The sequence below is a fragment of the Poecilia latipinna genome, unplaced genomic scaffold, assembly GCF_001443285.1.
Source record: "Poecilia latipinna isolate Pla-1442-1.1 unplaced genomic scaffold, P_latipinna-1.0 Scaffold301, whole genome shotgun sequence".
Taxonomy (NCBI): Eukaryota; Metazoa; Chordata; class Actinopteri; order Cyprinodontiformes; family Poeciliidae; genus Poecilia; species Poecilia latipinna.
The window spans coordinates 23,664-34,589 of NW_015112917.1; the positions used below are offsets into that span (position 1 = coordinate 23,664).

The 10,926-nt window shown below is 38.6% G+C and overlaps 2 protein-coding genes across 2 annotated transcripts; both read left to right on the top strand.

Annotated features, from left to right (window-relative positions):
* The first annotated feature begins 64 nt into the window (after positions 1-64).
* LOC106948675 (hematopoietic SH2 domain-containing protein homolog) lies at positions 65-4,979 on the top strand. Its single transcript, XM_015034492.1, has 7 exons — positions 65-73; positions 155-184; positions 557-684; positions 2,076-2,165; positions 2,242-2,407; positions 2,590-2,850; positions 3,512-4,979. The coding sequence occupies exons 1-7, from the start codon at positions 65-67 to the stop codon at positions 3,956-3,958; spliced, it is 1,131 nt and encodes a 376-aa protein (XP_014889978.1). The 3' UTR covers positions 3,959-4,979.
* Positions 4,980-6,058: 1,079 nt separating this feature from the next.
* Positions 6,059-10,332, top strand: tax1bp3 (Tax1 (human T-cell leukemia virus type I) binding protein 3). Its single transcript, XM_015034496.1, has 4 exons — positions 6,059-6,327; positions 8,044-8,163; positions 9,381-9,458; positions 9,607-10,332. Exons 1-4 carry the CDS (start codon positions 6,289-6,291, stop codon positions 9,754-9,756), a joined length of 387 nt encoding a protein of 128 aa, XP_014889982.1. The 5' UTR covers positions 6,059-6,288; the 3' UTR covers positions 9,757-10,332.
* Positions 10,333-10,926: the final 594 nt, after the last annotated feature.

Here is a 10,926-nt window from a genome sequence, read left to right on the forward strand (position 1 = left end):
TGCAAATATTTTGCAAATGTAAAGCACTGCGTGTTTTTTTTTTTTTTTTTTTTTTTTCCCAAATATGTGTGACGTGTGACTGAATGTGCTGCTGTCACGGGAAGACTTTGCCTCCGCCCCCACGCAGGTGTTGATAGGTGACTGAGTTCTGCAGCGTCATTTCACCCTGATACCATCAGAGAAGGTGAGTCACATTTGTGTTGCTCTGAGCTCAGATTTACGCAGCAAAAAAAAAAAAAAAGAAAAAAAAGAACTGGAGTCAATCTTCACTGTCATCAACTGTAGCAGAGTTATGTTTTACTCTTTAAAAGCAGCTTGTTTTATTTGGTTTGAATGAAAATGGTTAGAGGTTAAAGTTTGCTTTTGTGAAAAATCTTTTAGAGGAAAAAAGTTCCCAGTGCATAAAAAAAAAAAAGGAACAGCGAATACTGAGAAGGGTAATGAGTTTGTGGTTTTATGAACACTGTGTACAAATATCTAGTGTAGGTAGTCAGTGAAATAAGTATTTTGCATGCGCATTACAACAGAACTACATGGTGTGTTTATTTTTGTCAAGACGATGGAGTGGAGTCAGTCGACACAGGGTCAAAAGGATCCTTTTACCTGGTTCACGGAGTCCCAGCTCCGGTCTGTGTTCGGGAACGGCTCGGTTCCAGACTGGTTTCATGGGATCATTACGAGGAAGTAAGTTTTCAAAGTCTATCACCATCTGCCATCTGCCACTGCGGCAGTAGGAATGTACAAGAGAGAGATGGGCTTTTACAAATCACACACAGGAATGATGTCATTGTCACAGTGTTTGTTTTTGCAACCTTAAAATAGCTTACTAGCGCAAGCTATTTTAAGGTTGCTTTAATGATTTTTCTTGAAAACAATCAAATAATAAATAAAAAACATGCAGTTTTTAAAGAAAGTTAAAGAAAGAGAAAATGCAAAAAGACTAATTAATGAAACCTTTGCTTAAAACTTCAAGTTTTGAATCCTCAACAATTACTGAACAGGGAATAAATGGTGAGCACTTATTTCCTGTACTGGTGTTAATATGTTTTCACATAGTGCCACTTTAAAACTACCATACCATCCTCATCATGAAACATGGTGGTGGGAGCATTATGGTAGGGGGTGGCTTTCTTCAGCAGGAACAAGGAAGGCTGATGGCAAGGTGAATGTAGCTAAAAACAGAACAATCCTTTAGAGGAACAAAAAAGAAGAAAAAAAAAACATATTAAATCGCATTAAAATGCATTAAAGTTGGTGGATGTGACGTGACAAAACATTTCCTCCGGCAGACGTTTCCTCCTGCTGCACCAGTGCAAGTAATTACCAGCTGAAATGCAATTTGATTTTTATTAGAAAGTCATAATGTGCATCTGGTTTTCCGTTACTGCAGTCTGTAAATGTACCTCTTCCTATAACTGCATCCGCAGACATGACTCCCACTGCTATTGGTATTTATAGAGTCAAGCAAAGCAGAAATCGTCAGAATCCACAAGAGAAAGACGCAGAACTGCACAGCAACATTTCTGTCATTCACTTTCTTTCTCTGTTAGTTCCTTTCATTGTTCTGTGCTTGTTGCAGAGCTGTGGTGCGTGCAGCATAGAAGTGAACAGTGATTGTTTGCAAATTAAAGGAAGGACATCTGCTGCTTGACCTATTAAAAAAACAACAATAGTTCTATTTGCCACAGCTTTGCTGCAATATTTACTCAGTCCTGACCTTTACTTGTGATACAAATTGTTAATCTTTCGCACTCAACAGATCTGCCCACACCCAATTTAAACAATAGATGATGGGTCAATCAGTACTGGATGGGTCTCAGTTCAGGATATTTACTATTCTAAAAGAAATCTTTTCTCAAAGCAAAACGAAACAAACACAGTCTTTCTACATTTAGTTATTATTCTGGACAGTTTATTTTCCATAATTTGTGAACGAGAGAATATGTTGTCATTATGCAAAAGTATTTTCCGTGGCTGTTAAAACATTTAAAACGCGATAGTGGGGCAGCGCAAAACACATTTCCAGCTGAAAGTGCATGTGTGAAAGAGACCTTTGTCTCTGCTGATTTGTGTAGGACAGCAGAAGAACGGCTCACGGTGAAGCCGCCTGGCTACTTCCTCATCAGAGTCAGCGAGAGCAGAGTTGGCTACACCCTGTCATATCGGTGAGTGTTCACAGCTTTGTTGTGCCGATTGAGTAAGAGGTCAAAATCATCACTCTGTTGTGTGGGCCTACCTCAGCGAAGACGAACACTGCAGGCATTTCATGATTGATGTCCTGGAGAACGGCCAGTACATCATAGTAGGGGACGACAGGACTCACAGGAGTCTGCAGGACCTGGTGGACTTTCACCGCCGGAATCCCGTCATGCCTTTCAATCAGGTGCTCACAGTTGCTTGTGGACAGGTAAGAATATAAATGTCTCTTGTTCTTGGCACAGATTTGCATGCTCAAAAATGATATGGTTTTGATGAATGTTGCAAAAATATCTCAATAATAAAAAATAAAAAAAAATAGCAAACAATTGTGTGGAAGTTGAATTAAGTCCAGAAGTGAATCAGTGCCTGCTTTGTCTCATCTCATTTTAGTCATCAGCTGACCGCTTAGACTATGCAGAACTACTGTTCTCCCAAAGACCCCGAAGCTACTCCACCAGTGTGCTACCAAATAACCTCCAACAGCCCAACCAGAGTCAGCCACAACCAGCGAACGAGCTCCCACCCGCCCTTCCTTATCGACCCAACAACCTGAGGAACTCTGCACTCTTTCTCCCAAACAGCCAACCAAACAGACTCTACCCTAGTTTGGAGGAAGATTTACAACACTTCGCCGCTCCTCTTCCAGCTTCGGTAACGTGACAAGAAAAGACTGTTTTGTGGTCAAACTGCCTAGATGGAAACAGAAGAATGTTTATGTATACATTTTTGATTTTCTTTCTTACTTTACATTGCATTTAGGTTCCCCTTTAACTTGTATTGAGGCAGCCTTTGCCATTGCTTAGGATGTTTTACATATTGTACAAGCCAGAGATTTAGCACAGTTGAAATTAGTCTGATGAGTTTTTACTCCAGACAATGTAATGGACAAATTTGTTTACAGATAACCCAGGATTTCAACAACCTTTTGCATTTTCTGCTTTACATTTAGTTACAAAAGCAAACATGTCCGCAGGGCAAAAAGCAGTTTTGAGCTGCCGGGTGGTGAGGTTATTAACACTACTGCCTCACACCTGGGTTTGACTTCCAGCTGGGGGTTTTCTTTGTGACATTTTCATGTTCTCACCTTGCATGCAAGTATTGTGGCTTCCAAAAACATGCAGGCTAAGTTAGATGTTGGAGGTCAACGTCTGCCTTCATGTTTCAGTTCCTCTCCATAATTAAAACAACCCAACACCACAGTTTGTGGCCCTGATACTGTTCACCAACTTATTGCACTCCATGTTTAAGAGGCATGCGTGAGATTTTCAAATCTAAATCCATGTGCCTTGCATTTCATGTTTCTGATTTGCAGCCAGTGCCAAATGTGAGGAAAAGCTCTCCGTGGATCCAGCCTCCTGAAGTCCCTTTGAGGAATCATGTTGTCCAAAAGCAAAACCTGGTCTGCAGCAGAACAACCATGGTGTCCGACAGCTCGTCTACACCGTCAGCCACCGAGAGAAAACTCTTCACCAACATCCAGTCAGTGAAGTTACAGGATCTGAGGCCATCGGTCGCTGTGAACCTGAAGAGCCTCAAGAAGAAATTCCAGAAGAAGACGAGCAACCCACCGGAAAATGTCTATGCAGAGATTACTCAAGGGCCAAATGACCTCAGCGAAGTCACGGAAAATGAATACCAGGAAATCACAGGAGAGCTCACATTCCGTGCTCCCCCTCAACACCACATAGATGTGAAACTAAACGATCAAATGCTACCTCAGGAGTATGGATCACCTCCACCATTTGCTCCAGGCTACTGAGATGCTGGCATTCGTTTTAAAGCTCCCCCTATTGACTGCGTTGTGAATTACACAATCTACTCCTTACTATCAGTAGATAGTAAGGAGAAATCACCGGATCAAGAAATCCCGACAAATTTGTGATGTGTAGAAAGGGGATGAATAAAATGCGGGCATGTATTTTGTTTCCACAACACAAACCACCTTAATCGTTCAGTTGACAGGTCAGATAGGACAGGTATTGTTGTACATTTCATGAGGACTTAAAACTACTCAGCATATTCATCCTTTGAGCTCAAAGCAAGCTCGTTTGTCTGGCATTGTGCTAAGTGAATACAAATATAACTTAAAGAGACTTGGTTCAACCTTAAAAAAATAATAAATTAGCCTGTTTGCTCAGCTTAATCAAGATGTGAGACTTGTTTAATGTTTGCAGTTTTTAATTTTAAAAATCAGCAACAAAAAATGAGCACCTTCCCTGAGGCAAAGTGGGAACTGTGGCATCTTTCTTTGAAAACGGATGATCCAAACTAATCCAGATCTAATTTGGCTTTAAAAATATAGATATATTTTTGTTCCGTTTAAACAGAGTCAGATTCAATGTTACACAACCTACAGAGCAACACATGTAAATAAAGGCAACCTGCTGCAATTTTTATCCGTTAGGCATTAACTTTCCATAAATGTTATACACTTCAATGAAGTAACAAATCCCGGCAACGGAAACTTGTGAAAAAACGTTGTTTGGTTCTACACCCAGACAAATGGGTGATATATTTGATAACATCTGTTATTAAAAAGGTGCAACTGGAAGAGAGGAAATTAATACTGGTCATACTGGTTTCACAGCTATAAAGTGAGTTAAAACAGTTGTTGCAAACAGTTTTAATTGAAATATGTATTTAATGTATAGTATGTACCTTTGTAACTTACTGATGTATATTGAATGCAGACTTTGGTGGATGCAAAGCATGTTATTTCACATTTATACTTTTGATGTAATATCATTAAATGACCCAAATAAAGCACTTTAAGAGATGCACATTGCAGTATTTGCAAATTCTGTGCAGTAGGTAATTAATTTTTAAACACAAAGAGCCTTTCAGTATACGCTTTGGTGTTTTGTAACTGCCAGAGTTTTAGATCTTGTAGATTACATTTTTCAAGACAGATCAGACCACTGCATTCCAGTTTAATAGGAAACACATGTTCTACACTCATCATCAAGCTGGGAAGAACAGCACCAGCTAAATTTAAAGATGGACTTTGCAAGAGGCTTATCATAGAAGATGCTTTCGGCAAGTAGAACATTTCATTATACAATATTTTACTGGGCAGATTGACTACTTTTAGAATTTGAGAATTTTACAGAATAAAAAACAAAAAAACAAACACTGTAATTTGTGGGGAGGTGTTCAGCTCCCATACGGTTACTCACACAGTTTACCCTTGGCTACGCTTCTGTGCACTCTAACATACAAACACAAATAGATGTGCACACATGCATGAAAACCATGTAAACATGGAAGCAAGTACAATAGTGCAATATGATGGAGACACAAGAGTTATGCTGCATCATCCAATATATTGGTCGTTAGCCCCTTCCTAAATGTCATTGCTCGTCGTAATAAAACATTTCAGATTTGATCATTGAAAACATACATAAATTGTTAATGTTGAGAGGAGAGATTGGGCCCAACTCTGGGGAAGAGTGTTTTTTTTTTTATAGTAAGGAATATTATACAATTATTAGTGTCTGTATGACAGGTACATGTGCTTATTAAAAGTTAAATTAAGACACAGATTATGTGATTATTAAACCAGTTTCATAGCATGTGATCCACAGGGAGTTATGCTGACTTTTTGTTAGTTTATTGAGCAATAATAATTATTATGTTAACAATAATTATACTATAACTAGGTCATAGTATTACTTCATAATATAGTCAAATGCAGTACTTTAGACGACTGATTTTGTGACTTAAAGGAGTATGGTTTCGTTTTTAGAGGCTCAGCCCTGTTGTCCGTTTAAGGACATTAATCAGTCCTCTCTCTCTCTTAAGAGGCAAGGAATGCAGCGGCCAAGCCATTTAACACCGCCCTCCCTAACTGCCCGGGTGAATGAAACACGCACATCTGAGTTTGCTGGGCGGCGAGATTACGTCATCTGGGAAGACGCTGGTTTTCTGTTCGGGATCAGCCTACTGGTAACTCATGGGAAGTTGTTTCTCCACTAAAATCACATTTTAAAAACTTTTACGAAAGCTTTTGTTAAACATTCCTCGGCTCGTTCTTTTATTTTATTTTTGTTTGTTTGTTTGTTTGTTTTTTTGTTAAATCACAGCTAAACGATGTCGTTTGTCCCCGGTCAACCAGTGACTGCAGTTGTGGTAAGTTTAGGAGGGCGACTGTGTTTCATTGAACTGGACGCTATTGTTCATCTTTTTGACCAACATTGTCGTTAAGTAGGGATTGAACTAGGTAGACATGTTTAAACATAAACGCTAATTAACTATCATACGGTAGTTCTTGTTTACTGTGTTAGTATTTTCTTTGTTTGGTGAAAATAAGAACATTTGTTTCAGCTTAAATATTAGTTTACTCATTTACATTCAGCCAGATAACTTGGATAATCTAAGATGTAGTCGATTTTTATTTTTAACAGTCTATTTTTTTACTGTTACTTTCACACAGTATGAAAATGTCCTGTCAGGGGCGTCACCCCCTAGGTGTGTGAGTTCTTCCTGGTCCGTGAACGCAACATAACAGTATTTTATTTTCATCTGTTGTTTTTAAATTCTTGGCTTTTTTTTTTTTTTTTGACTGTATCGCAAACTAGTAAGATCAGCATTAATCATTCACTATAATGGTTCTCACTGTGGTTAATTTACCGACTTACTTTTATGTTCCCTTTTCTTCCTAACATTAATGTGATAAAATAACTCGAGAACTGGAAAAATAATTACAATATTTGTCATATTTGTCATATCACGTATTTAACTTCTTCTTTGTAGAACAAAAAATCCTTTAATTATTATCTGATATCCATCGATTCATTGTTTTTTTACCCTTGCAGTGCTGTGGGGGGGCTGGTGCCTTTAGTTTTCTGGCAGGTTTGATCTGAGGTTCATCTGGCCAGCTCCAGCTAGAGCCCCAGAAGAGTTTAGAAAACTCTAAATGTTTTAATCTTGCTTGCTGAACAACCAACCAGTTGTCCAGGCAGTAGCTTCTAATTATAGTTATTAATACTTTTGTCCCAAATCGCCTCCTGCTGCAGCTTCGTACTGTTAGTTTTGAAGCTTTTCTTTCTGTTAGCATCCTGCTCATTGTGCTTGGTGACAAGATAAACATACATTGTTGTCCAGCCTTTTTTTTTTTTTTTTCTCCACAGTGCTAGTTGTTCAGGTGTGCTTCCATCTTCTGGTCACCATTTCCAATTTATAAGCTGCAACACATATCCGTCTTTCTTTCTGCAATTACATGTTTTCTTTTATTTGCTGTTGTTGCCCGTGGTTGCAAGGCTCTGAAAAGGAGAAGCTTTTTATCTGGAAATCCTGACTCACTGGCTGATCGACAGGGTCAGTGAAGTCATCTCTAGACTTCATTGTATTAGAGAGACTCTACGATTATTCATCACCGCACACACAGACGGCCTTTGTGTTGGAGGTGCTCTGGAGTCATACGTGTCCATCTGTCTGCAGCTGGTTGTCACTGCACAGGGAACTTATTAATGTTTCCATCTTTTTTTTTTTTTCTTTTTTTTTTTGGCTTGAGTTGGCAGAAAATGTCCCTCATAATCAGCTCTTATGTTGTGAAAATGCTCCCTGATGGTGTAGGAATATTGAACGCTTTAATTAGCAACAAGTTTTATTTTGCACAAATATTTCTTTGCAGTAGCAGGGAAAAAAACAAAAAACCTGGCACAGCTGCAATTTGTGCTGATTTATGCTAGCCTCATGTCTGAACAGCGCAGTATTGACACAGTTGGGCAACAACGCCAGATCACTCGTGAAGATTTCAGATGTGCAGAACAGCTTCCAGTAAGTTGGTAGCTTATACTGAGTGTTTTGCTTAATATCTGATTTTATTCGGTTGTTTTCTAACAGCAAAGAATTGAAATCCAGAAGCTGTGCCAAGGAGAAAACCTGATTCTGGGCTTCAGCATCGGAGGCGGTATCGACCAGGACCCCGGGCAGAACCCCTTCTCTGAGGACAAGTCAGATAAGGTCAGAAAACAAACATCTAAGCACTCATATCTACTGTCTGTTTCTTCTAATGGCTCTGTAACCTTGAGTCAAACTAAGATGCATATTATTTTATGCTACAGAGGAACATAAAAGGCAAGAAATTAATTAACTCGGCACATACCGGTGAGCTGTATGTAAAGAACAGGCCTGAACGTATTATTCATGGCCTTGTGTGAGAACAAGCCAGACCCAAATATGTGAGTAATGGACAGACGCACTGCAGGTTTATGCAGACACATGTACAACCTGACTATTGCATAAACTCTCTAAGCTGGTGGAAGTGTTTGAGAACAAGTCATGTGCTTCCACTTATCCTATTACAGATGAATGATAACTTTAACTCGCAGTTCATCTGCGGCTCTTGGAGGTTTCTGTCTGTATTTTAAACTAAAGTGTGTGTACCTGCAGTGCTTTGTAAAATAAAACAAAAGAACAAACCTTGGAGCAATTACAGCTATGAGTCTTTTAGTCTTTACCAGCTGTTCACATCTGGAGTCTGAAACATTTGTTCATTGTCACATTGAATGTCTCACATTCATAAACATAACTTTTCGAGTCTTGCCACAAATTTAGTACAGTGGTGCACATTTACCGCTGCAGTGGTAAATGTGCAGCTCAGGTTCAGAGCAGATGGTGAATAAACAATAACTTATCCAACTATGACACCACAAGGTTGCAACACAATGTGAAGAAGAAACGAGTTTCTGAAGAACATTGTTGCTTAGAAAAATGGCAGAAATTCAGGGCAGATTATTGTTATTAACAGATAATAATAATAATAAAAAAATGTGACATCATGGATGGATAAATGTAGTAACTTCAATGCATGCTCCATGCATTTTGTGCAACTGGAAATATTTTCAAACAGTTAAATTTGTCTTTCAGCTAGCTGAGCAGAAGTACCCAGTGAAGTCGGGTTATACACAGTAATGATATGTCAGAGAAAACTTAATTATCTCAATAATATCTGTTTTCCAGTTAATGTTGAAGAGAAATGTGAGAAATAAATTTTATTTTAGAAGAGCGATTATGAACTGAAAGTAAAGCGAGAGTAAATATGACATGAGCTGCTCCAGTTATTTCAGTAAAATGCACTACATCATTTGAGTAAATTCCCAAAAACCTTTGTACACAAATAGAAGAGAAAACATCATCTGTATTTAGGAATGTGTGTAAAAGAAGTGTGTGGTCTGCAGGGAATCTATGTGACCAGGATAACTCCAGGAGGACCAGCAGAAGTTGCAGGGTTGAGGATAGGAGACAAAATCATGCAGGTGGGTAGTAGCAACTCTCATCATTGGATGCAAAAGCCACAAGATGGCGCTGTTTGGCACTTTAAAGTGCGAGTAGAGGGCTGAAAAAAAAGCTGCAAGTTTTCCTGGACTGAACCTTGAACAGACTGACCTCCTTCCTTCCTGCCAGGTGAACGGCTGGGATATGACCATGGTGACTCACGACCAGGCTCGTAAAAAGCTGACAAAGAAGAGGGAAGACGTGGTGAGGCTACTGATAACCAGGAAGTCCCTGGAAGAAGCGGTTAAACATTCAAAGGGGAGTCATCCCAGACAGTGATCTGCCTGCACAGACCAATGAGAGGACAGCAAAGGACCGGGTAGTTTAACAAACTCTGCAGACGTCTCCAAATGCAGCTGCCTTGTGGCCTGTAAAGCTACATCAATGCAAAGAAAACAAACAGATTCAAGTCCATCCATTTTACATTTGGAGACTTATTGAGTTATCTGAGGCTCGAGTGTAATCCCAATTGCTATAAACTTATTAGCTTTCCCTTTAAGACCCATTCCTACTCAGTAAGAAATGAAATCACCTGAACAGTGAAGTGAGTTTGATCTTCATACTACAGCACACGAATGTAATTCCAGGTTTACCTTTTGTAACTTTTGACCACTGGCAGAACAAATACAAAGGCTTGGAAAGCAGAAACGTTGATTGTGTTGATGAGTGTTAAAACAAAAATGATTCCTTCATTCTGATTTAGCTGATGTTTGTTAAATTAATCTCGTTGGCATTCAGATACCGGGTACTGCAACTAAATCGTATTGATCACACTTAACGATCAGTTTTCCTCTTATCTGAAGCAAAGACCCAATATTCTGCTATCCAAAATAAACGCCAAAGTTAAAGCCAAAATGCAGGGTTTATGATATTTTTTTCCTACTAACTGATAGAGTATGCTGTGCAAGTATCATGGTTTATTATTATTTACTGGTTATTTTCTTGCTTTGAGTCGATCAACTTTCCAGGTAACACTTTATTTGAAGGGGGTGAATAAGACTGACATGACACCGTCATAAAAACCTGTCATGAACATGAATAAGCCTTCATGAATATTTATGACTGTTGTCATAAAGCGTCATTCGGTAAATTATGACACTTTTAATACAAAGTTGACATTATTCAAAATGTCTTTGTTATGACAACTTGACATTAACCAAGAAATCATTACTGTTTAAACTTTACCTTTAATAACATAAAGTTACCTAATTTTTAAAGTGCAATCAGTAATACTTTTATAACAAATTTATGTCATTAATAATTTCTTAGTTAATGTCAAGTTGTCATAACAAAGACATTTTGAATCATGTCAACTTTGTATGAAAAGTGTCATAATTTACCGAATGACGCTTTATGACAACAGTCATAAATATTCATGAAGGCTTATTCATGTTCATGATAGGTATTATGTCATGTTTATGACGGTGTCATGACAGTCTTATTCACCCC

Bases quoted from the DNA above. Each gene is read 5' to 3' on its own strand.
- tax1bp3 (XM_015034496.1), top strand. From the start codon at position 6,289: ATGTCGTTTGTCCCCGGTCAACCAGTGACTGCAGTTGTG. The intron at 8,164-9,380 runs GTCAGAAAACAA...TGTGGTCTGCAG, and splicing joins CTGAGGACAAGTCAGATAAG to GGAATCTATGTGACCAGGAT. The intron at 9,459-9,606 runs GTGGGTAGTAGC...CCTTCCTGCCAG, and splicing joins TAGGAGACAAAATCATGCAG to GTGAACGGCTGGGATATGAC.
- LOC106948675 (XM_015034492.1), top strand. The intron at 185-556 runs GTGAGTCACATT...ATTTTTGTCAAG, and splicing joins CCCTGATACCATCAGAGAAG to ACGATGGAGTGGAGTCAGTC. The intron at 2,408-2,589 runs GTAAGAATATAA...ATCTCATTTTAG, and splicing joins TCACAGTTGCTTGTGGACAG to TCATCAGCTGACCGCTTAGA.